Raw genomic sequence first — 20460 nt, 5'->3', positions numbered from 1 at the left:
ATTAATGTTAAAAATTAAATTACCTTTTAACAGAAGACCAACATTCACTAATTCAAGCAAGATAATTGATAATTGAGATGTTCTCTGTACCAGAAAATGTTGACATATACTGCATGTTGGTTGCAGCAATTCCATTTATGTTGGTTTCCCCTTCTTTTTACCACATCTTCTGAGAACATTCTCTTCATTCTTGCATGATGATAATGTTCGCTATGCGTTTATTCCAGTTTATATCCATTCTTATCGGTATCAATAATTCACAGCAATACATTCATTTCTGTGAAACGAAAGATTGACAAATATTTACAATATTTTATTTAAATTGAATGCCTCCTAAATTTTAATTTCATTTGTAATAAATTGGATAATAATATTTTGATTAAATTGTATAGAATAAAATATGTGAAGAAATACTGTATGACATAAAAAAGAGTTGTATGAATCATTAATATTTCTTATTGCCTCTTTTTCTTTAATTCAAAAATTGAAACTCTATTGACCATGGATATTAAGTTAAATATATTATTTTAAAAAGTAATTTTGGGAAATCTAAAAAATAAATTTTTAATAATTTTATGTACATAATACAAAAATATTATCTTATGTATCTTTTGAACCTATAGATATAATACTTTGATTTCCAGGTAATAATAATGAATGTTTTTCCATATTTGGTTTGATGTGTCATCAATGAAGTCATCTTGAATGTGTAACATCCTTGTTGTAACATTTTAATTTATTCTTATTTCATAATAGGTATAATTTCAAGGTGATTATCACAGAAATATGAGTGAGTCTAAATGTTAATATAGTTTTAAATCTAACATACAATTGTTTACACATTTATTTTTGAATGCCAAATTGTTGTTTGATGGTAATATGTTTCAGTATATCCTTATTCGTTCTATGTACTATCTGTTGTAATTTTAAACCTTATTAATAAACAGGGAAGTCTATTAATAAATAGTAAATCTGGTATTATTGAACAATATATACATAAAATAATACATTTAAAACTTCTAATAATTACTAAACCAGAAAAATGTTCATTGTACAATTAAAGTGAAAAGTATTGTAGATATTTGTATGGCTGAATATTTCACTATTGTTTGATATATTATTATATTTAACAAAATAATATTGAAACAATTACATATTTATAAGAAGTCAGTTTAAGATGTTTTTGTCACGGCCTACTTAAAACATATTTAATTGACTTTCCTGGAATATGAACTGTGATCTCTTATCATAATAAGAATGAATAATACTTCCAAGATAATGTCATTAAAATGAATGTTATTGGAATTTCTTACTATTTAATCGTTTGGGAGCCACGTTCTACATTATTATGCTTTCTATACAATTCAAATTAATAAATAGCAGTAAATGCAAAATCAATAAATTATGTCTAAGTTTAATATCACACTCATGATCATTGTTTTTTTTTTCCAATATTTATTGAACTCTTTAATAGTTTTATACTATAATAATTTTAGAAAGAAAGGAATTAATTAAAAATTACATACTATTTCATATTATGTTAAAGAATTAATAAATATATTTCACAAAATAGCAGATTCCCTTGAAACCATACACATTACATTAATATCAATTCATGATGCCTTGACCTCCAGATACACATTGACCTACAGATATACAAGTTCCTTCATTTTCTTGGAAATGTGAAATGTAATAATTATGATTTAGTAGTACTTATTACAATTTTCTAGTCGATAACACCAATTATTCATATTTCAAATATTTTGCATAATAACAAATTATCAATAAAGTGAAAACTAATTTATATGTTAGTAATAATTGTATATTTTAGGTTTTTTACAAAATATCATATCATTTTAAACTGATGAAAAAACATGAAAGACTTTGATGCTTTATAAAAACAAATAATGACATCATTGTTAGTTTTATAATATTATTAATTTGTATTTTATGTCATTTAAGACTTGCAGTAAAATATGTATCAGGAAAAATACATTTTAGTATTAACAGAATACTTATGTAAAATAACAATACCTGCAGATTTATATTGCTTTAGAATGATATTTATCATTTCTGGAAATACATAGCTTACATAAATAGGTCAAGGAAACATTGAAAAACAAGCTTGTGTCATATAATTCTTGATACAAGGATTTATTGCATTTAACTTATTGCATGTAGTTAAATTACTGAAATTGATTTTGAAATTTTACAAAATATGAGTATGTTTAAATAATTATTTGTTTCAGAAACTCAATACCACTATACGATTTTTTAATAGAACAGATTATTACACATTGCATGGTAGTGATGCTCTATTTGCTGCTCAGGAAGTGTTTAAAACAACAACAGTTTGTAAAATGTTAGGATCAGGTAAATCTTTAAATTTCATAGTTTAATTTAATTTCTATGCTTAAAAAACATGCATACAAATAAATTTTATGTCTGATACAGATCCATATAAAACTGAGGGTGTTATTCTTAATAAAAATCATTTTGAATCTTTCATACGTGATTTATTATTAGTGAGGCAATATAGAATAGAAGTTTATACCAATCAAGGTACAGCAAAAAATCAAAATTGGGTACTGGAATATAAGGGTTCTCCTGGCAACTTAACACACTTTGAAGATGTATTATTTGGTAATAACGACGTCGCAGTTAGTGTACGTGTAATAGCCGTGAAACTTGGAATGGATGGCAAATCCAGAGTGAGTTATTATAATTAGTCTTAATAAGAATCTTTTAAGAAGAATATTCACATGTAACTTTATTATATTTTATTTTACAGGTTGTTGGATTAAGTTGTGTAGATACCACTGCAACCTTATTTTCTGTTTGTGAATTTCAAGATAATGAATCATTTTCTAATTTGGAATCACTTGTTGTTACACTTGCTCCTAAAGAATGTTTATTAATTCAAGGCGAAGGTAGCCGTGAATTTCAAACCCTGAAACAAGTATTCAAATAAAATATTCTTTTTACATAAAAATAATTTTCTAGTTAATTGAAAATTATTGAAGAATATAACAATGGTATCTACTTGTTCTTGTAGGTAATGGAACGAAATAATGTAATGGTCACTTTAAAGAAGAAAAATGAATTTTCCAGTGAATCAATAGTACAAGACTTAAATACTTTGATAAAATTCAAAGAAGGTCAACAACAGAATGTACAGTCCTTGCCTGAAATCAATTTAAATCTTGCTATGTCAGCAACTTCTGCTCTTATAAAATATTTAGATGTAAGTATTGTTTGTACAAATAATGGTAAAATTTTTCCTACTGGTAGTAGCAGAATATTTATTATATTGTGATTTAATATAATATTCTTTAATCAGTTAACATCAGATGAAGGAAATTTGAATCAATTTAGTATGGACCAAATAGAACAATCTCGTTATTTAAGATTAGATGCAGCTGCTATGAAAGCACTTAACATTGAACCGCGCATCGATACTCCGTCTGCATTGAATGGAAATGTACCTACAAGTATTTTAACTCTTTTGGATAAATGTAGGACACCTCAAGGTCGTAGACTTCTAGCACAATGGGTTAGACAACCTCTTAAAGATTTGTCTCTCATAAAAGAGAGACACGACGTTGTCGAAGCATTGGTAAATGATAATGAATTACGATCTGGTCTTAATGAAGATTACTTAAGACGTATACCAGATTTACAAGTTCTTGCAAAAAAATTGTCCAGTAAAAAAGCAACTTTACAAGATTTATACAAGTAGGTAAATTGTGCAATTTCTATTATATATCTCAATTCAGAATTTATTTATATTTTCTTTGATTTAGGATTTACATAAGTATGTTACATTTACCAAGATTAATAGAACGACTGACTACCGTAAACATTGTGACCTTACGAACAATGTTTACTGATCCCTTAACTGAACTTGTTAAAAACATGGATAAATTTCAACAAATGGTTAAAGAAACAGTTGATTTAGATGCTGCTGAAAGAGGAGATTTTTTGGTTCAATTAGAATTTGATGATGAATTAAAAGGTGTCCATATAAACTCGTAATTACATTTATTTCTGTAATGTTTAATTATGTACATTTAAAATTAACGTATTAATTTCATATTATTAGAGTTAAAAAGTATTATGAATGAAGTAGAAGAAAAATTACAAGTACAGTTGGGTAAAGTCGCTGACGAACTTTCAATTGAAGCTGGTAAAACACTAAAACTAGAATCTAATCAACAATTCGGTTATTATTTTCGCGTTACATTGAAAGATGAGAAAGTGTTACGAAACAAAAAACATTATACTATTTTGGATTCTAATAAAAGTGGCGTACGATTTCGAAGCAATAAATTAACTGTCTTGAATGAAGAATACATTGCTGCTAGAGAAAAATATACAATACAACAGAAAAATTTTGTGACAGAAATAATTGAAATTGCAGGTTTGTGTATATTATGACAATCTTAAAAAATATGTAGTCATAATCTGGTAAATTATATTTATTGCACTTATAGCTGGATATATTAGTCCAATAAAAGCTATTGGAAATCTATTGGCTAGTCTTGATGTATTTACTGCCTTTGCTTCTGCTGCTGTAAGTGCCAATATACCTTATGTTCGCCCTGAAATGTTACCTAGTGAAGCTGGTAAATTAAATCTTATTCAAGTTCGACATCCATGCTTAGAAATTCAAGAAGGAATAGACTATATAGCTAATGATGTCAGTTTTGAAAGAGGTAATATTTTTATGATGTGTAATTAAAATGTGTAATATTTGTGTTATTTACTATTTTTTTTTTACAATGATGAAAATAAAAATTGTAGGACAATGCCACTTCAGTATTGTGACTGGGCCAAATATGGGCGGTAAAAGCACTTATATACGGTCTGTTGGTGTTGCTGCATTAATGGCACATATTGGAAGTTTCGTACCTTGTGATAAAGCAGAAATATCTTTATTAGATTGTATATTAGCACGTGTCGGTGCTGATGACTCTCAATTAAAAGGACTTTCTACATTCATGATAGAAATGATAGAAACTGCTGCTGTTTTAAGAGTAAATTTAAATAATAAATTTTAAAATATAAAATATTATACTGAAAATGCTCATTTTTGAAATTTTATATAAATTTTATAGACAGCAACTTGTAATTCTCTTGTATTGATTGACGAGTTAGGAAGAGGTACATCTACTTATGAAGGTTGTGGTATAGCATGGTCAATTGCAGAGTAAGTTGTAAACACTATACTAAACACTTCTTATAATTCATAAGTACACAACTTTTCAATGTTTTTATAGATATTTAGCAAAAAATATTGAATGCTATTGTCTTTTTGCAACACATTTTCATGAAATTACTAAATTGGAGGAAGAAGTATCAGCTGTTAAAAATGAACATGTTACAGCTCTCATCAATGACAATAAGTTAACTTTATTATATAAAGTAAAACCAGGTGTATGCGATCAAAGTTTTGGAATACATGTTGCTAAAATGGCAAATTTTCCACACAGTGTGATAGAGGTAAATATTCTTTTCCTTATAAATTTTGTATGTTCTAATTAAAATTTTCCCACAATAATACTAAAACAGTAAATTTTACTTTTAGTTTGCTAAACACAAGCAAGCAGAACTTGAAGATTATCAAGCTTCAGTTTTTGAAGGATCTGATAATTCACAGAAGAAACAAAAAATCATTAAGGTGATATTACCATCTTCTTAATATTTTTAAATTTATAAATTATTTCAAAGTCTAAGAAGTCACGATTACATTGGTTAATAAACAATTTATTAAGTATTATTACTGAATATTAGCTAGACAATAATTTTATTAATAATGTTACAGGAAGCTGAAGGACTTATTTCAGAATTTGTTAATAAATGTAAAAAATTAGATAAATCTTTGTCCGATGAAGATTTAAAGGATAAAATTTCAACATTTAAGAAAGAAACTTTATCTCATAAAAATCCTTACATAGAAGCACTTCTTGCTGCTTCTTAAATAAAAATAGGATAATATTAAGGAATTAAAACAATGACAGTTAAAATTATTTTTTCAAATATTTTTTTAATTTAAATCACGGAAAGGTACGGTGTTATTTTATAAATGTTGTATTAAATCATTCATTTTTGTATAAACATGTGTTATTTCTCTGTTTCCATAGTTTTCAAATAAATATATATGCATGTAATTTCATTCAAATATTCGAAAAAAATTAATATTCTACAGCGTGTAGTTTCTGAATATACGGCGTGTCATTTTAATAATATCGGAAAGTTTTTGCAAAAGTACACTGCTTCATAACCGGAAACCTGAAATAGCATTCACTGTTAGAACATAACCTTAAAAGCTTTAAGTATCTAATTTCTACAGAGGTTTACAGTCATAAGATACATCTACGATATCTTTCCCATACATACTATGAAACACTTTCATCGCGTAATACTGCGTATTATCAGTTATATAATAGCCATTACAGTAATTCTTATTGAAGTACCGCCCGTTGATAACATATTGATTCACTGTTTTCACCATTGTAACCTTGAACTTGACTAGCGTATTCGCCGTTTCTGGGGAGTGTCTGCAATCTTGTATTAGTAACTGTTAATTGTACCTTTTGTATCGTTTTTATTAATAATTATGGATCCCGCAGTCTTCCCTGAAGAAATTTGGATTAAAATTTTATTATATTGTGATGTACCTGATATTATTGCTTTCGGCAGCACATGCAAATATTTAAGGAAAACTTCAGATACAGACTACTTGTGGTAAGTTTGAGGTTAAGTTTACGTCAAAGTTATATTAAAGTTTAATAACTGAATTGGTAAATAAATAAAAGTTAGTGTTATTTTTAGTTTTTAAGAAAACAATAGAATTTATATTGAACTTCTGCAAACTTTATATAAGCGATTTTCTGTTCGTCGATCCTTTTGAAATTTATACATTAATAACTTAAGCTACATACATTTTTTAAGAAGTCATAATTATTAATTATGCGTTAAAAATCGTTTGTATTTTTTGTAGGAAAATGAAGTGGCTACAATTGATTTCAAAGGTGCATTTTAGATTTCCAGACATAAAGTGTTTACAACTGCTTAGCATCAGTTTTAAAGCAATGTGTTATAGATTACATATGGTAATCACATTAGGAAAAAATATTCGTTTCCCAAAATGTCATCACTGCAGTGGTTACACATGTCAAAGAAATTGTGTTGAAGGTTCCAGTGCAAAAGTGGTAATTGAAATTGGAAATAAATACACATGGGTTATTACACCAAATTTTGGATTGAGAAGACATTTTTCAATGTTTGGTATACCTAAATATAATAATGAAACACATTTGGAACAGACTCAAACCCAAAATGTACCAAGTAGTAGTGCACACCCAAAATGTGATGGAAAATCATTGGCTAAAAAATTTAAATTACTGAAATTATCGGAATTAGCGACTGCTAAAATTCCAAGGCCTAGTGGTCCATTTTGTGTATTTTGTAATCCTGTAAAATTATACAGAGAAAAAAAAAGATTAATTACACACCAAAATGATCCAACCTGTTACACAAGGCCAAATCCAATTTATGAGAAACTTATAAATGGATATTGCACTGATACTGTTGAAGTACTTGGAATTCCAAACGTTGATGTTGTTAGTCCAGCAGAAGCATTATTAAGTGATGGGACATTTGCGGTTCTGAAAACATTTGTTGATCACTTATTTCATCAGATGAGTTTAACTTCGATATTAAGAAAACCCAATGCAGTTCTTATGTTCTGTGAACCATTAGCTATGCATCCAACACTCAGAAAACAGTTGCTGCACTATTTATTTCAAGAAGTTAAAATAGCAAGGTATAATAAGGAAATTATAAATATGGAATATAATTTTTTTAGATAATCAAAGAACTATAGTTATTATAAAAATGTAATTTGTAGAGTATGTCTGGTTCCAAAACCTTTGGCAGCATGTGCAATGCAGGGTATAGAAACATGTGTAGTTGTTGATAGTGGAGCTCTCAGTACAACGGTAGCTGTTGTAATTGGAGGTCGTGTTAAGCCACAACGTTGGAGATTGTTACCTGTGGGTGGTTGGCATGTTGCTTATCATTTAAAAGAAGCTATGCATTGGCAGCCAAAAGAATATCATCAAATTCCTGTATCATATTTGGACACATTAGCAGTTAAAGAAAGGTGTAGACTAAGTTATAATATTAGAAATGAAGAAAAGCGAGTAGGACAAAAATCTAGAGAATATATTAATCTTAGAGTTAATAGTTATGCTGACTATAAACAATTTTGGGTAAGTGAATTCAGGAAAAAATTTTGATGAGAAATACAGGAATATTAAGACAGTAATAAGATACAAATATTTTTCAGAGAGTTTCCTTGGGTTCTGAATTATATATTGCTCCTGAAATGATGTATATTAATCTTGGTTTACCACAAGTGATAAAAGATGTAACATCTGGTTTATCAGGAGAATTAATGTATAATTGCCTTTCAAACATATTACTTACTGGAGGTAACACAGACCTCTCAGGTTTTGAACTAAGATTAACTAAAGACTTACAAGAATTATTACCTGAATATAGCAAAATTTTGGAAGTGAGAAATTGTCCTAGTACACATAGTTGGAATGTAGCTATGGGTTCCACGTATGTGCCTTTAGTTGTGCATTCTGGTAAGTACACACAATAATCTTTATTTACATAATATGTTCATATATTTAAGTAGACAAAATTAAATAATTATATTTTAATTGAATATCTAATTTTTTCACATAAATAATTATTTCAGATAAAATTCCACCTGAATATGAAGAAGGTAGTCCATTTTGGCTATCAAGAGAAGAATATGTTTTATTTGGATGTGAGTCATTGAAGTAGTAAAACTGATAAGTGATCCTTTGCAATGTTAATACTTCACTTATTATATAAATGCAAAACCTTCTTTTCTTGAATTGCCTTTAAGTTAGACACATGCAATCACAGATCATTGAGAGGACATTCCATGATGAGGTGCTTGGATAAAATTAAATATTGGTTAGCATCTATCACTGAGAAAATTTCTTATTTTTTTATTTCTTCTACGTTAATTTCATACTTTATATACTGTGTTGCAGATGCTTCTGGGACCCAGTTTATACAACAAAGGGGCGGGAAGTATCAACTCACCCAGCATGAATCCAGTGAATACTAGAGTAGACGTATGTCTCTGCATCCATATTGCTATTCTTATGCCCACTAACCATTTATACTTCCCCTCTTTTTCTCATCATGCCGTCCTTGATCTAAACAAAGTCAGCTGCACTGAATCTTTGAATTTTATAAATTTCGTAAAATCACCAGATATCATTGATATATATATATATATATATATTCATTATTTCTCTCTACACTCCATTTTTTTATACTAATCGTCCTAATTCAAACTTACCGCTCCTATTGATCTGCACCTGAGGGTTTCTGATCATCCATCTTCTATGCTCTTCATGAATCTCAGGACAAACTTTCAATTCTCTCTATTATCAGGAATCACCTACAGTATCTGCGATAGCCACATCAAGAGATATTGCCTCTTTGTTTAGTAATTAGGTTTGTAATTGTCCTTGATCCGATCAGTGATCTTTGAATTTTGATCTCTTAAATTGTTTCTGGAAAATGTCCTTTAATACTGAGATTAACCTCATTTTTCCCAAAGCTTTAGCTGATCTAATAATCTAATCAGGATTTTCTGGCTCAAACAGAAACAGTTTAATCATATTACCATATTGTCTATAGTTTCTTCTGTCAAATATGTATTGAAAGTATAATTGTTATCACAGTTTATTTTTTAAAAAGGACTCTTGGTTCTTAAAATTCTTCATCAACATTCAATCTGCTCCCTCCTACTTGAAGTCATCCAAATTCAACAATATAGATTCCGTCCACCCTAAATTAATCAGTCATCCACCCTCCTCTGTATTGTCATCTTCAACGAACTTCGTGTGTCTGATAAAGGAGATTTCAATTCTTCCATATTAAACTGGAATTTAAAAAAAAACTCCAATTGTGGAATATCTTCAATCTAATTAAGTCAATATCCTCTATTCCGAGTTTGTTTTTATCCTATTCTAAGTTTACTTTACAACTTGCTCCACTAAGATGCCTTGTCATTTCACATTCATAGTGGATTGCCATTAACTACTTATTGTCTGCAATCCTGTAAATCCAGTTCCCCCTTTCCTTTATGAGATTATCTTTGTGTACATAGTTCAGGTAGTAAATTGTTTTGTAAATATAAAATACCTAAGCTAAATTGCTTAAGTTACACTGTACAGATTAATAATTCTAGAAAATATTACTTAGACACAAGTATTATATACATCCTGAATATAGTATTTCTAAGGAAGTGTCCACGATTTCATACATTTGCATTACATTATTCTTGCCAAAATAAGGAATACATAATAATAGCAAGAAAAGAAAAAAATAGTAACGTTTCTAGTCATTTAAAATACAATTAACTATTTACATTTCTCTTCCAAAATAGTGAGCTTAGTACTATTAAAAATAAGAATTCGTTATGACTAAGAATATGAATCTTTAAGATTTGACTTCATGGAATATAAAATTATGATTATTATAATTTTTCACCAATTTTAATCTAATTTTATGAACAATTTAATATGCGGTTATTACTTGTAATATGTACAGTAAAGATATTTTATTGATTAACAAATTGTAATTGGAGTAGTAATTAAAAAAATAAATTTTAGTACTACTTTAAAAAAATTCTAATAAAATAATGTACAAGTTGAAAAAAATATTTATATTATAAATATCATATTATAAATCACATTTTTATTAATGGGAATCCATATGAATTATTACATTATTGTAATAAATTGTAATTTATAATAGTATATTTGCTGCTAGCTCCTTGTAAAATGTTTAACATCTCTATAATGTAAACATGTATATAATTATTTAAACTATAAAATAATATAAGTATTTGTAGTATCATTTTCATGGACATATCTTTGATATCAAATAGATATTTTCTTTATATTCCAATAATTAAAATTTAAGTTTCTGAATGTTCCTTTTCTAAAAGAAAGTAATGAATGTTATAATTTGAATTTATTTACAAAGATATAGATGCTATTATAATTACTGTTATTTTTCAGGGAAAAAATATCTATTCCTATAGTATTTTACTACTAAATTATTTTTTTCATGTATGAAAAACAACTTACATGTATTATATAGGTAGCATAATAAATTGGACTTTATGTTTAATTGTTATTGATACAATTTAAAATTTTTTAAAATATTTAATAGTACATAACTAATACATAAATGAAAGTTTTAAATATATTTTTTTATTAGAAGTTGAAGCACTGATTTTGTGCAACAATAATCTATTTTTTTGTTACTAAAAAATAATATTTTTAATTCTGTTAATAATGTTATTTAAATTATTGCATTTTCATTTATTGTACTGAAATTTTTAATTTTACACTTATGAATCAAGTTGTGGTTCCAGATCTGAATATATGATTTAAAAATAATTTGTATAGTCCAAAGATATTGACACCTATGGTATATTATTTGAAAAGTTTGTATGTATGTATGAAATTTTGCCATTTGTACATTTTGTGAATAAATCATTCTCATTTATTGTATATTAAATACGAGAATCTATATATTGTAAATATTTTAGTTGTTCTATTAATCACAGTCTTATATAATGTAGATAATGTGCTACATAAAACATAATATTTAATGTTAAATATCAACATGAATATATGTAAATATGGCAAATTGTTTTTTCTGTTATTGGACAGAATGTGATATTCAATAACTACATACAATGAATTATAGAAAAATAATATGGAATTCTATGATATATTGTTTATTTTTCAACATGATTATATATAAATGTGTAGTGCACAAAAATTTATGTATCTTGAAATTTTTCAAATAATACATAAACTTATACATTTCATGAAGAAATTATTAGAAAGTATATATCCCACGATGTAAGCATGTGTGCATATATTAGAACAGTATAGCACAGAAATTTGTAATAGTTCACAACTTCAATGTAAAATCGACAATTTCTATTTACAAGAAAATATTTAAAAATGTAAAGGAACTTATTACAACTTTGGATAGTATTAATATAACAAATTTACATTCCTTATAGATATAAAAACTCATTTTGTTAATCAATATTTTGTAACACTGCACATATATCCTAGTACTATCTGTTGACTAAAAGTTAAATGTCCTGTATGGAGAACTATACAAGTTTGATGACAAGTTATACAGTATTTGTTCACATTTTTAATATGTATGTGTTTCTTTGCTTTATGCCACAGTTGATAAGTATAAAAATTCACAAATAAATTCTATTCATGCTGCATTTATGCTTATGATTTATACAAATGCAGAATTCACTGCATTCTTTAACCTGAAAAGTATTATACATTGCATACAATAATGTTATTGCATGTAAATAAATATTTTCCTAGTCAATTAGTCTTGCACAAAAATACGCAAGTCGTATAAATAACATTTACTTGAATTTACTCTCATTAATTTGCTTCTGTCTTAAAAATATATGTGTTTTCATTCTAAAATTATATCATCAAAGTCGGAAAAGTTTGGTGTTCTGTTTTTAAAAATAGATATGAAAAAGTGTAAAACATACAACCTGGTAAAAAATGGTTATATTAGAAATATATTATAGTACATTATATAAAACCTTTTTTGCCTTGTACTCAACCTGGCATGTTTATAATACATCTTATGATAAAAATATAATAAAGCAGTTACTTATTAGTTCATACTAAGATAAATCAAGGTACACTAGCTACACGATATTCCATAACAAGATATTTGAACAAGATTTTCACATAAATATGTGATATAGTATGTACAGAATAATTCTCTGATCAATGTTTTAAAATCAGAATAAATATTATTGTACATTTCATATTGTTTCTGTAATTTAAATTATTATAATAGGTAATAATTTATTATTCTGTTTGCCTTTACTTATATATGAACAATAGCAAAAGTATGTACTAATTTAGCTCCCCATGTATGTATAACATTATCACAAACTGTGGCATTAAAAACAAAAAGTTGCTAGTAATGTTTAAGAAATAATAAATCAATATATCTGGTATAAGCGTTTCATTAATAATTTATGTATATACAATGTGTAATCTTCAATTTCACTTTTATACTGAAAATTTTGTTTCAAATTTGATCTATTGTAAATAAATATCTTGTGTCATAAATGAAGAGTTTTGCATCTCTTCTCATGAAATTTTTAGATAGATTTTTGTTGCATAATTACAGAAATGATTTTGACAATAAAGCACAGCCGTTATTTTCCTTATGTAACAGAACAGTTAATTTGTATGACAAAATACATAAAAACACTTTAGTTAAATTTATTCTATAAACATGAACTTCTTTTATGCTTATGTATTTTGCCCTTTAAATGAGATAGAAAACACTCCTAGCTCAATGCCTATATGTTTTAATGATATATATTGATTTGTTTATACAAGCTATGTACAAAAATGTCTATACGAGACTTATACACAATATATATTCATTGTTAGTTTTTTTCCTAAAACAAGAATGCAATTGAATGCAACTTTAATAGATAAAAATAATTTTCATTTTGTTTATCAATTGAAATTAATATTATGAAAGTTTAAATGTAATCACATACACAGAATTTAATTGATGTCCAGAAATAACATCCACTGCATTCTAATGAACTGTTGCCCTCTTCAACAAATTAAACAATTACTTAACAGCAAGAAGTTTTTGCTGCTTCTGCCTCAACTAGATTAAAATCTAAACCACCAGGCCTAGCAAATCCAGTTTTGATACCGTCCCAACCATCTTCTACCTTGTATTCTCCAGTTTGTATTCTATTATAAACTTCTTGTGTGACTCTTCGAAATGCTTCTTCAACATTAACTCCGGTCTTCGCACTGGTTTCGATGTGATGTACACCATGCTCGTCAGCAAAAGCTCTTGCTTCTTCTTTTGAAACTTCTCGCCTACCCCCATTAGTAACTAAATCTAATTTACAGCCTACCAATGCAAATACAGGGCGGTGTGGTTCAATATGCCTACGAGCCTCCATCATCCATTGAGGAATATGCTCAAAACTGTCTCTACTGCAGACATCATAGACAAGCAGTGCTCCAACAGAATTTCTGTAGTAGGATTTTGTAATTGACCTAAGGTAAACAGAGTATTTTACTGTTAGATTATATAATAATTTAGTTCAATTTATTCATTAAGAAAGCAAAAGAAATGAATTTATTTGAATACAATCAACTATAATATTAATATTACAAGTTTTATGTGCAATTTATGAAAAACATAACAAAAATCTGACGCACCTAAATCTTTCTTGGCCAGCTGTATCCCATAATTGTAACTTTATTCTTGTCCCATCCTTAACTTCAATTAATCGGGCAAAAAAATCTACCCCAACCGTTGGGTCAGAAATCTAGAAAAATGAAACAAAATCTATCATGTATACATAGTATTTGCATTTTATTAACTCAGTAATTTTCTTAATAAATCAATGAAACGAAAAAAAAAATTGTAAAGGACGAAAGTTTCACCTTTTTTTCAGAAAGAATATAATGGCTGAAATCAATTTTTATAATTTATAAAAATACAGACACTTTCGTAAAACAAACTTTAACTCAAGCAACATGACACACCTAATTATTTACTAACCTATTAACAATATGTACTATAAATATAAATAAGGAATAAAATCGATTTGTTTAAGTATTGAAAATGATTTCAAAATACTGTATCGTAACATTATTTTTTCAAACGATACCAATCCATCAATATATGTAAGTATTTTTAAACCAGACAGTTGGAGATGCTCCAATTGTGCTACTAGATTATGGAAATAAAATCATTAGATCATTCGAAAACCCAGCTGTAATTTTAGTTTAGTTCATTAAAGGAACGAAAAATAACACGAGGGCAAAGCACAATAGCATTTGTATTCATTTAGAATTAATTTCTACATGTTGACGAGACGATTAAAGTTGCTGCGTACCTCTGCGAACTTCCCATCAGTGAAAGACTTCAGCAACGAACTTTTCCCGACTCTACTGTCGCCAATGAGTATCAGACGGAACTGGAAGTCAAAAATTGGTTCCACCATCTTGACGTCTGTTAGGATTAAAGTTCTTCACAAGCAACGCTCGCGTTGTCACTTAAAATATCATGATTTTCCTGTATACACTTGTCAAAAGCGAGAACCTCGCTGACCGTGACATTAATCATCAGCTTCCTGCCTCTGCCTAAGACTGTACTGCGCTTATTGCGCACGACACTGTCCGAATAAATACGCAGATCTTGCGAGGATCATTGCGTTCAAGTGCATTGTGATTTCCAGTGAACTAGCTCCTGCCAGTCGTTTCAGCTTTCTCTGCTTTCTTCTCTTTTAATCTTTTTTTTAAACGCTTACAAAATATCACGCGATCATACATACATATCATATATAATGCAATCAAAATACATATAATTTAACACGCTGGATCTTTGTTAGTTGAAGATTTTGTATATTTTTACTTGTAATGTTCAATATATATAATATTTCTTCCAATGTATATATTTAAAAAATTAAATAATGTACTATATATAATTTAAGCAATGAATCTAGTTAATTGAAACCATTTTAAAGTAAATATTTTACTATTTGCAAAGAATTCTTATTGTATCTTGTTACACTACTTGCAGTTGATAAAGATTCTTGCGTTTTATCTATAATGTCCAAATGATTAAAGATTAATTGCTGTTATTTAATTGACCAGTTTCATGTACACCAATACGCAATAGAAATATCATCCACGCTTAACATGCAAAACCACTTGTAGTGAACAGGCGTTTAAATACACAGTTTATAGGTGTTGAGACTATTGCCAACAATACCGAGGAATAACAATAGAATACCGAAGGTTATAGAGTAATTCTGTTTTCTTTCCTGTTGAAATTTTATCAAACGGATTGCCTGTTTCATCGTGTAATCTTTTTTACTTGGCTTCACAAGTATAATACCTTTACCTATCCTACTTTTGAAATAGATGTCGATATAACCTAAACGAGTTCCTTGTTTTTATTTAAGAATTTTAACTTAATTTTCATTTTAAATTTTCAAGAAACAGAATAATTAATTCCTAGAAGCCTATTTAACATGAATGAAAAAGAATTGATTGATGAAATCACGGAGTTGCGTGAATTATTACGCGCAAAGGAAGTTCAACTGGCTGCCCTAAGGCGCGAAAAACAAATTTTGCAAGACAATGGTTTAAGTAACGATGAAATATCAAGATACAGTAGACAGATTTTTTTATCAGAAGTTGGCGTAAAAGGTATATTGTATGTTCAAAATGTTAGAATATATTATTAAAATAAACATTCCAAAATATTTTGTATACATTACAATTATTAACCACTGTTTTCTAATAGTCTTATATTCAATATGTTGATTAAACTATTTTAAGATAGAATTCTATTTTTTCTAATTATTTAATTACAGGTCAATTAAAAATAAAAAGCAGTGCAGTGCTGATTGTAGGAGCAGGTGGTCTTGGATGTCCTGCTGCATTATATTTGGCTTCTGCTGGTATTGGACACATTGGTATAATTGATTATGATGATGTTGAGATTAATAATCTTCATAGACAGTTGCTATATACAGAAACAAACATTGGGACACCAAAAGTAAATGCTGCTGCAGAAAACCTTAATCGGTATGAATTGATACAATATTATATGTTGACTTTGTAATTAATGTCCATGAAAAATACATTATATTAATTTCAGCCTAAATAGTAACATTAAAATTACTCCATATAAAGTCCAATTGGATAGTAGTAATGCTTTAGAAATAATAAAATGTTACGATGTAGTATTAGATGCCACTGATAATGTAGCTACACGTTATCTGTTAAACGATGCATGTGTTCTGAGTAAAAAACCTTTAGTTTCGGGATCAGCATTAAGATTTGAGGGACACTTATCTGTATTTAATTATCATGGACCTTGCTACAGATGTATTTTTCCCAAACCTCCACCTCCAGAAACTGTAACAAATTGTGGAGATGGCGGTGTATTTGGTCCAGGTATTCATAATTATTTACCATTCATTTTTTATTCCTTTATGTAAGAAAATCTACTATTTTACTTTATTACAGTGGTTGGTACTATTGGAGTTCTGCAAGCAGTGGAAGCTCTAAAAGTTCTGCTTAATATGCCTCACATACTCTCTGGTCAACTTTTATTATACGATGGACTAGAAACGAAATTTCGTAATTTTAATTTACGTGCCAAAAATGTAAATTGTGCCGTGTGCGGTGAACATCCAACTATACAAAAGTTAATTGATTATGAACAGTTTTGTGGAGCAAAAGCAAATGATAAAGATCCAAAACTAACTATATTAAAGAAAGAAGAAAGGATAAGTGTGGAGGAATATAATGCAGCACTGAAATTAGGTACAAAACCTCACATGTTAATTGATGTACGTTCACCCGAAGAATTTCAAATTTGTCATTTAAAAAATTCTGTAAATGTACCGTTGTACGAAATTCATAATTACGAAAGGATAATGCTAATAAAAAACAAGATGCAAGAAATGAGAAAAGAACATGACGAAATTGATTGTAAGTATATAAGTATCAAATTTTTATTTTTATTAAACTCAAAATGTAAATCTTCCTTCTTTTAGTGTATGTTATGTGTAGAAGAGGGAATGATTCTCAAAAGGCTGTAAAACATCTTCAAGAGATATTAAATGAAAGTAATTTAGAAATAAAAGACATAATTGGTGGAATTCATGCTTGGAGTAAGAAAATCGATCATACATTTCCTGTATATTAATTATATAAAATTTTAAATATAATTATATTTATTTTGGTTTTTATTCATAAAATTCATGTGCCCATAATTCAATAAGATTCAGTTTTATAAATAATGTATATGCAAGTAACATATACATCTACAAATATATTGTTATATGTGACACAAATTAATTCATTTAGAATATTTATCTATTTCATAACTAGTTAAACTTGTTTCTGGATACTTGAAATGAGAATTAGATAAACTTCGTAATTTCTCTGCCGCTTGTTCCGGTGTTAAATCTCTTTGGGCTTGTGCAAGGAGCTCGTAACCAACCATGTGTTTCTTTATAGTTGCAGAACGTAATAAAGGAGGTAAGTAAATACCGTGAAAAGTCCAATAAGGATAATCCTGTTTAGCATTCGGACCAGTCGGCGCGCCTTTAAATGACAAAAAAAGAAACACGAACAAAATATTACTTTAGTTACGAAGATATTTTTTTAGCAAATGTATATAATAAACAATGTTGTTATACCATGCCAACCCATAGAATAAGGAAAAGAACAACTGAATAAATTATCATATTTTGTACATAATATTTTTATAATAACTGCCAGTGATTCTTGCTGACTTTCTGTTAAATCTTGCATTCTAGATACTTGCTTTTTAGGTAATACCATAGTTTCATATGGCCATACTGCCCAGAATGGCACTAAAACTACCCAATCTCGATTTTCCAATACAATACGCTCCTGTAAAATAAATTAATAATTTATATATAAATTTAAATATAGAGGTTTTTAATTGTGGTGTATTTTATAATGCAATATATTTTATGTAAATATACATCATATAAGTAATGTGTCCCACCTTTTTAAGAAGCTCTTTCTGCACATAATCAATGAGAAGTGGTTTCTTATTACGATTATAATAATCACTAAGGTATCTATCTTTTATTTTGGCTTCATTTGGTAAAAAAGAACTGGCCCAAATTTGACAATGAGGGTGTGCATTGCTACATCCCATTAAAGCACCGTGATTTTCAAAAATTTGAACCCAAGTCCATTTTTCTCCCAATTCAAGCATTTCAAAAATCCATCTGACGCAGAATAATATTTATTGAACAAAAATTTAGATTATAGGAAATAACTTTTCCACAGACATACCGTTTAACCACTTCCTTGATATCAGACACTTTCATAAGGGGTATTGTTACATTTGATTTTGGGTGAAAGCACATTACTTTACATGTACCTCTAGCAGAATCCATCTGAAATAATTCATCCTCTGACATCGATGGAGTGGGAACCGATTCTAATAATGCAGGAAAATCATTGACAAATGAATATGTGTTTTCATACATTGGAGTTATCTGGAAAAAGTAAAAAGAAATATAGGATTAACTATTATTAAAGAAAATAAAATTCAGAAGTAAAAATATGAAAATACTACCTGACCACTGGCTCTAACATTGCCAGGACAAAGCGGATTATTAGGATCGTAATCTGGAAGCTTTTCCTCTATAATTGCTTCGATTTGGCCTTCCCATGGTCGCTTCATTCGGTGTGGTGACACTAATACCCATTCTCCCTTCAGGGGATTATATCGAATATGTTGATGTTCTATAAAATATTGTTCTAATAGTTGAAACATAGGACTCTAATTTAAAATAACTTCAGTGCAAAAATGGAAGAACTCTAACCAGTAGGATTGAATTCTTCTTTTAATGTTTCTGTGCCATGTTGTGGAACATTTTCCTTCTTAACATCTGCAATTATAAAAATATACGTGTATGAAAAAATGAAAAAAAAAAAATAATTTATATTCTACTTACTAAGATGATTTACAATGTAAACTAACACGTTTGTTATTTATAATACATGTACAATATATTATATAACTTGTTAGGTAATTACGTTTAAATAATAACCACGAAATAATAACAAAATATTTAACAAAATACAACTTTTTTGTAACGATACAAAATGTTCACACACAGTAAACTTACACTCTTAGAATACTATAAACCGCAACGTAAACTTGAATAGTCACGTGGATTTCATTTCAACTTTACAATACGAAATTTGCAATAGCTCACATAGATATTATTTTAATTTTAATTATAGAGAATTCAAAAAATAAAGTTTTGGAGAATTATCATTACTTTACTATGAAAATTCATTTTCGGTATGAAAAATGAAAAGAAAATTGCAAAAAATCACATGACCAATGCCTGTTATCTTTAAGAATTTACTTGTTCAAAAAATACCATTCGATCAATAGCGAGAAGTATTTGATGAATAATAAAATAATTATTTTTATATTATATGCATATTTATTTTATATAACATTTTATTTCTATTAAAATATTATCAATTGAAGTATTTTTACCTGTTGATGCAGACATTTATATTACGGCGGAAGAACACAACCTCTTTATATTTCAATTATGTGCCGAAAAATGTCTAGTATCAGACATTTAAGAAGTCATACGTATTATATTTTCTCACCACCGATATACTCACATAACTCAGTACAGTAATTTACGACACGTTTGCGTATCTTACGAAACACTATACTACACTTATAGCA

The 20460-nt window shown here is 28.1% G+C and overlaps 6 protein-coding genes and 2 long non-coding RNA genes across 22 annotated transcripts in view; 3 read left to right on the top strand and 5 right to left on the bottom strand.

Moving 5' to 3' along the window:
- Positions 1-179, bottom strand: part of LOC143152130 (uncharacterized) — a 6978-nt gene extending 6799 nt beyond the window's left edge. For both annotated transcript variants that reach the window (XM_076321886.1, XM_076321887.1), the window contains exon 1: positions 24-179. The gene's annotated coding sequence lies outside the window, so the exon portion shown is untranslated. The remainder of the gene's footprint in view (positions 1-23) is intronic.
- The window catches only part of LOC143152131 (DNA mismatch repair protein Msh2-like), a 16387-nt gene extending 10275 nt beyond the window's left edge, over positions 1-6112 (top strand). Inside the window, exons 1-14 of one of the 6 annotated variants that reach the window (XM_076321892.1) lie at positions 632-644; positions 2250-2373; positions 2455-2711; positions 2792-2959; positions 3056-3244; positions 3341-3735; positions 3804-4015; positions 4103-4420; positions 4494-4715; positions 4804-5036; positions 5118-5209; positions 5280-5502; positions 5588-5680; positions 5825-6112. In XM_076321892.1, coding sequence (XP_076178007.1) covers positions 2361-2373; positions 2455-2711; positions 2792-2959; positions 3056-3244; positions 3341-3735; positions 3804-4015; positions 4103-4420; positions 4494-4715; positions 4804-5036; positions 5118-5209; positions 5280-5502; positions 5588-5680; positions 5825-5980 — 2571 coding nt within the window. In that variant the 5' untranslated portion in view covers positions 632-644; positions 2250-2360 and the 3' untranslated portion in view covers positions 5981-6112. Of the gene's footprint in view, positions 1-631; positions 645-670; positions 791-813; positions 875-1756; positions 1808-2249; positions 2374-2454; positions 2712-2791; positions 2960-3055; positions 3245-3340; positions 3736-3803; positions 4016-4102; positions 4421-4493; positions 4716-4803; positions 5037-5117; positions 5210-5279; positions 5503-5587; positions 5681-5824 lie in introns of those variants that run through there. The other 5 variants (XM_076321890.1, XM_076321889.1, XM_076321891.1 and 2 more) reach the window with 5 other exon arrangements.
- Positions 6027-6720, bottom strand: LOC143152149 (uncharacterized). Its single transcript, XR_012993514.1, has 3 exons — positions 6681-6720; positions 6400-6567; positions 6027-6291 (listed from the first exon to the last, which is right to left on the bottom strand). It is a non-coding gene; the product is annotated as an uncharacterized LOC143152149 (long non-coding RNA).
- On the top strand, positions 6486-14759 carry LOC143152137 (uncharacterized). Its single transcript, XM_076321912.1, has 8 exons — positions 6486-6747; positions 7004-7828; positions 7913-8276; positions 8354-8657; positions 8774-8845; positions 8948-9018; positions 9099-9182; positions 14082-14759. The coding sequence occupies exons 1-6, from the start codon at positions 6620-6622 to the stop codon at positions 9004-9006; spliced, it is 1752 nt and encodes a 583-aa protein (XP_076178027.1). The 5' UTR covers positions 6486-6619; the 3' UTR covers positions 9007-9018; positions 9099-9182; positions 14082-14759.
- Positions 8781-10174, bottom strand: LOC143152150 (uncharacterized). The gene is made up of 3 exons (XR_012993515.1): positions 9743-10174; positions 9413-9641; positions 8781-9266 (listed from the first exon to the last, which is right to left on the bottom strand). It is a non-coding gene; the product is annotated as an uncharacterized LOC143152150 (long non-coding RNA).
- On the bottom strand, positions 13498-15570 carry LOC143152146 (ras-related protein Rab-39B-like). Its single transcript, XM_076321948.1, has 3 exons — positions 15080-15570; positions 14397-14506; positions 13498-14231 (listed from the first exon to the last, which is right to left on the bottom strand). Exons 1-3 carry the CDS (start codon positions 15185-15187, stop codon positions 13793-13795), a joined length of 657 nt encoding a protein of 218 aa, XP_076178063.1. The 5' UTR covers positions 15188-15570; the 3' UTR covers positions 13498-13792.
- On the top strand, positions 14980-17941 carry Uba4 (Ubiquitin-like activating enzyme 4). Of its 5 annotated transcripts, none has more exons than XM_076321931.1 (6): positions 14980-15569; positions 15840-16397; positions 16565-16778; positions 16852-17150; positions 17223-17690; positions 17756-17941. In XM_076321931.1, exons 2-6 carry the CDS (start codon positions 16220-16222, stop codon positions 17905-17907), a joined length of 1311 nt encoding a protein of 436 aa, XP_076178046.1. In that variant the 5' UTR covers positions 14980-15569; positions 15840-16219; the 3' UTR covers positions 17908-17941. The 5 variants fall into 5 exon arrangements, with proteins under 5 accessions (XP_076178046.1, XP_076178049.1, XP_076178050.1 ...); XM_076321934.1 differs by having other exon boundaries at positions 14980-15599; XM_076321935.1 differs by lacking the exon at positions 14980-15569 and having other exon boundaries at positions 15637-15983; positions 16191-16397.
- On the bottom strand, positions 17914-20460 carry Galt (Galactose-1-phosphate uridylyltransferase). 5 transcript variants are annotated; one of them, XM_076321936.1, is made up of 7 exons: positions 20260-20459; positions 19571-19636; positions 19321-19490; positions 19035-19240; positions 18739-18967; positions 18404-18620; positions 17914-18308 (listed from the first exon to the last, which is right to left on the bottom strand). In XM_076321936.1, the coding sequence occupies exons 1-7, from the start codon at positions 20273-20275 to the stop codon at positions 18061-18063; spliced, it is 1152 nt and encodes a 383-aa protein (XP_076178051.1). In that variant the 5' UTR covers positions 20276-20459; the 3' UTR covers positions 17914-18060. The 5 variants fall into 5 exon arrangements, with proteins under 5 accessions (XP_076178051.1, XP_076178054.1, XP_076178052.1 ...); XM_076321939.1 differs by lacking the exon at positions 20260-20459 and adding an exon at positions 19877-20023 and having other exon boundaries at positions 17915-18308; XM_076321940.1 differs by having other exon boundaries at positions 18145-18308; positions 18532-18620; positions 20260-20460.

Source organism: Ptiloglossa arizonensis, chromosome 10 (genome assembly GCF_051014685.1).
Source record: "Ptiloglossa arizonensis isolate GNS036 chromosome 10, iyPtiAriz1_principal, whole genome shotgun sequence".
Lineage (NCBI taxonomy): Eukaryota > Metazoa > Arthropoda > Insecta > Hymenoptera > Colletidae > Ptiloglossa > Ptiloglossa arizonensis.
Note: the sequence above shows the minus strand (reverse complement) of the source record. Positions and strands in the feature narration are given on the sequence as shown.

Coding starts and splice junctions, on each gene's coding strand:
- LOC143152137 (XM_076321912.1), top strand. CDS start 6,620: ATGGATCCCGCAGTCTTCCCTGAAGAAATTTGGATTAAAATTTTATTA. Junction 8,277..8,353: donor CTGACTATAAACAATTTTGG/GTAAGTGAATTC, acceptor AATATTTTTCAG/AGAGTTTCCTTGGGTTCTGA. Junction 8,658..8,773: donor GCCTTTAGTTGTGCATTCTG/GTAAGTACACAC, acceptor TAATTATTTCAG/ATAAAATTCCACCTGAATAT.
- LOC143152146 (XM_076321948.1), bottom strand. CDS start 15,187: ATGGTGGAACCAATTTTTGACTTCCAGTTCCGTCTGATACTCATTGGC. Junction 14,507..15,079: donor CTGATGGGAAGTTCGCAGAG/GTACGCAGCAAC, acceptor TCATTTTTCTAG/ATTTCTGACCCAACGGTTGG. Junction 14,232..14,396: donor GCTGGCCAAGAAAGATTTAG/GTGCGTCAGATT, acceptor TGTTTACCTTAG/GTCAATTACAAAATCCTACT.
- Uba4 (XM_076321931.1), top strand. CDS start 16,220: ATGAATGAAAAAGAATTGATTGATGAAATCACGGAGTTGCGTGAATTA. Junction 16,779..16,851: donor GCTGCAGAAAACCTTAATCG/GTATGAATTGAT, acceptor TATTAATTTCAG/CCTAAATAGTAACATTAAAA. Junction 17,691..17,755: donor AGAACATGACGAAATTGATT/GTAAGTATATAA, acceptor TCCTTCTTTTAG/TGTATGTTATGTGTAGAAGA.
- Galt (XM_076321936.1), bottom strand. Junction 18,621..18,738: donor AGAAAGAGCTTCTTAAAAAG/GTGGGACACATT, acceptor TTTATTTTACAG/GAGCGTATTGTATTGGAAAA. Junction 18,309..18,403: donor TTATTCTATGGGTTGGCATG/GTATAACAACAT, acceptor TGTCATTTAAAG/GCGCGCCGACTGGTCCGAAT.